This window comes from Eriocheir sinensis, chromosome 19 (assembly GCF_024679095.1).
Source record: "Eriocheir sinensis breed Jianghai 21 chromosome 19, ASM2467909v1, whole genome shotgun sequence".
In the NCBI taxonomy this organism is placed as follows: domain Eukaryota; kingdom Metazoa; phylum Arthropoda; class Malacostraca; order Decapoda; family Varunidae; genus Eriocheir; species Eriocheir sinensis.
The window spans coordinates 325,001-327,500 of NC_066527.1; the positions used below are offsets into that span (position 1 = coordinate 325,001).

The following is a 2,500-nucleotide window of genomic DNA, read 5'->3' on the forward strand; positions in this document are numbered from 1 at the left end:
AGAGAGTAAAAAGAAGAAAGAAATTATACGGAAAAAAAATGGAACGAGGAAAGCGAAAACAGAGAGAGAGAGAGAGAGGGAATGAGGGGGAGACAAAACAAGTCTGGATGGTGTTTACATGACTCAGTTTTAAAAGGTAATATATCAAGCCCTCTCTCAATCCCTTCCTCCCCCTCCTCCCCTTCTCCCCTACTCCTCTCTCTCACTTCTAAGGCGACTTCACAAAGCGAGCCGTGTTTCTTGGTTATGAGAGAGAGAGAGAGAGAGAGAGAGAGAGAGAGAGAGAGAGAGAGAGAGAGAGAGAGAGAGACCCGTTCAATAAGTTACATGGAAACAGTTTAGAGCACAGACCTTTTAATCCCAAGCACGAGTCATATATATATACCACGGCAATCACTATAAATTAAATTCGCCTGTGCCACTAACGGGCTGTGGTTGTCGAAGAGGCCCCTCAAGAAAGCCTACCGGCGCTATAGACAGCACCTAAGAAAATATATATAAAAAATCCCTGCTCGGTGCTCAGAGAAATCAATGACCGTATTTTCAAACCTATAATGAGCCCAATTACACATATTTGTCAAGGCTTTCGTAGGCGTTTTGGGCATTTCCAGGGGTATTTTAATGACCCTGGTGGTAGTGTAACCCTTCTTCTGGACCATGAACGTGAAAAAACTCATGAAACCCTATCAATCTCCTTTTTGGACTTTGGAAATAGTTGATGTGGGAGGTCCAAGCGTCTGAGAATACTGCCCCAAGACGCAGCGCTGCCTCAACCCCCTTCCCGATGCACCAAGGCTTACTGCCTGTGGGTGGAGTGAGTGGTCGTGGTAGATTGCAATGATTAAATAATGACGCCGCAACCCACGAATAATAAGCCAAAGAGATAACAAGAATGGGATGGAGCGGTTTTGGTAAACATGGTAATGACACGACTAACAACCTGCCACTTTCCTTAATGAAATAAAAGGAGCACGATGAGTGTGTCCTCCCAGCGCTAACCTACGTATGGTTCCTAAACTTGGCACCTCAGTAAAGATTCAAGGAAAAGTCAAATACAGCGTCGATATAAATGTAGAGAAAATGATGGGTAGTACACAGAAGAACAGGAAGCAAACATCATTGATTGACTAAGGAACCGACAGAGGATGAAGATATCTAAATGTTGGTTATAACAGAAAAATGAATGGTGGAAGTCAGAGCAGACAGGGGAGCAGGTGGAGGGATGGGAGCCATTGGAACCTTTGCCGTGCCGGATGGAGCACACTGCAATATTATCGTAACAGCAACTGGGAGAGCCTGAGGATCTTGGGAAAGGCCTTTGTTCTGCAGTGAACTAATAACACATCATCGTTATCCTCGCTAATACTGAGGTGGGCAAAACAGATCGAGTGCTGCTATTTCTGATAATGATGATAAGGATGATGATAAGTTACGATGATGATGATGATGCTGATGGTAACGCAAGGCGGCAGCGTGAGGTATTCTGCTCCACTATGTATGAGGAATGATGTCACACAAGCTGCAACTGTCAAAACTTCAAAGTATCTAAATTAATCTAGATTCCAAACTTTATATTTACTCCCTCAAAATCACCACACTCAGCCTCGCTGGCTCGCAACCCGAAAAGCTTAACATAGGTCGCACATTTTTGAAGGGCCAACATGAGGCGATTAAAATTAGGCAAATTATAATTATTTTCCAGGGCTGAAAGACAACAGTTCTCTGTGTGGCAGGCTGTTGACGCTGGGTGTGTAGGCTTCGGCTCGTGGCAAGGGAGGGAGTGTTCGCCACGGGGCTATGGGGACGGATGGGGGTTGTGCACGGGGCTGTGGGGTGGAGTATTGTGCACGGGGATGTGGTGAGGGGTGTGTGTATTGTGCACGGGGGTGTGGGGAGGGGAGTGTTGTGCACGGGGCTGTGGGAAGGGGGAGTGTTGTGCACGGCGCTAAAGAAGGGGGCAGAGGTGTGCATGGCGCTGTGGGGTATCGGTGTGCACGGGGCTGTGGTTGTTGTACCTGGGAGAGAGTGTTGTGCACGGGCTGTGTATGTGTGTGTGGGAGGGAGGGTTGTGCACTACTTGGACAGTGTTAATTAATGTCTTAAAGAGAAACACACACACACACACACACACACACACACACACACACACACACATACACACACACACACACACACACACACACACACACACACCTGGGGCGGGGCAGCGGCGGCGACGGCAGTGATCGGGGTCATCGGCTGCTGTATCTGCTGAAGGAGCGGCTGCTGTAGGGGCTGCCTCACAAACTGCCCGGTGGAGGTGGCGGGCAGCACGGGCCGTATTTCTTCTATATAGTGCGGGCGGGCTTGAGTCAACACGTGGGCGGGGGCAGCGACGGGCGCAAGTAGAGCCACCGCCAGAAGGAGTGCGCCCACGGCGAGGGAGTTGGCGGTGACGAGGGCCGCTCTGGCGGTGGTGGAGAGGCCCGGCATGTTCCCCATAGTGGCGATGGAGGTGGAA

General features: G+C 49.4%; 1 protein-coding gene across 2 annotated transcripts in view; it reads right to left on the minus strand.

Moving 5' to 3' along the window:
- The window catches only part of LOC127001009 (uncharacterized), a 3,791-nt gene that overhangs the window by 1,264 nt on the left and 27 nt on the right, over window positions 1-2,500 (minus strand). For both annotated transcript variants that reach the window (XM_050865184.1, XM_050865183.1), the window contains exon 1: window positions 2,194-2,500. This exon is cut by the window's right edge. In XM_050865184.1, the coding sequence (XP_050721141.1) occupies window positions 2,194-2,481 (288 nt within the window). In that variant the 5' untranslated portion in view covers window positions 2,482-2,500. The remainder of the gene's footprint in view (window positions 1-2,193) is intronic.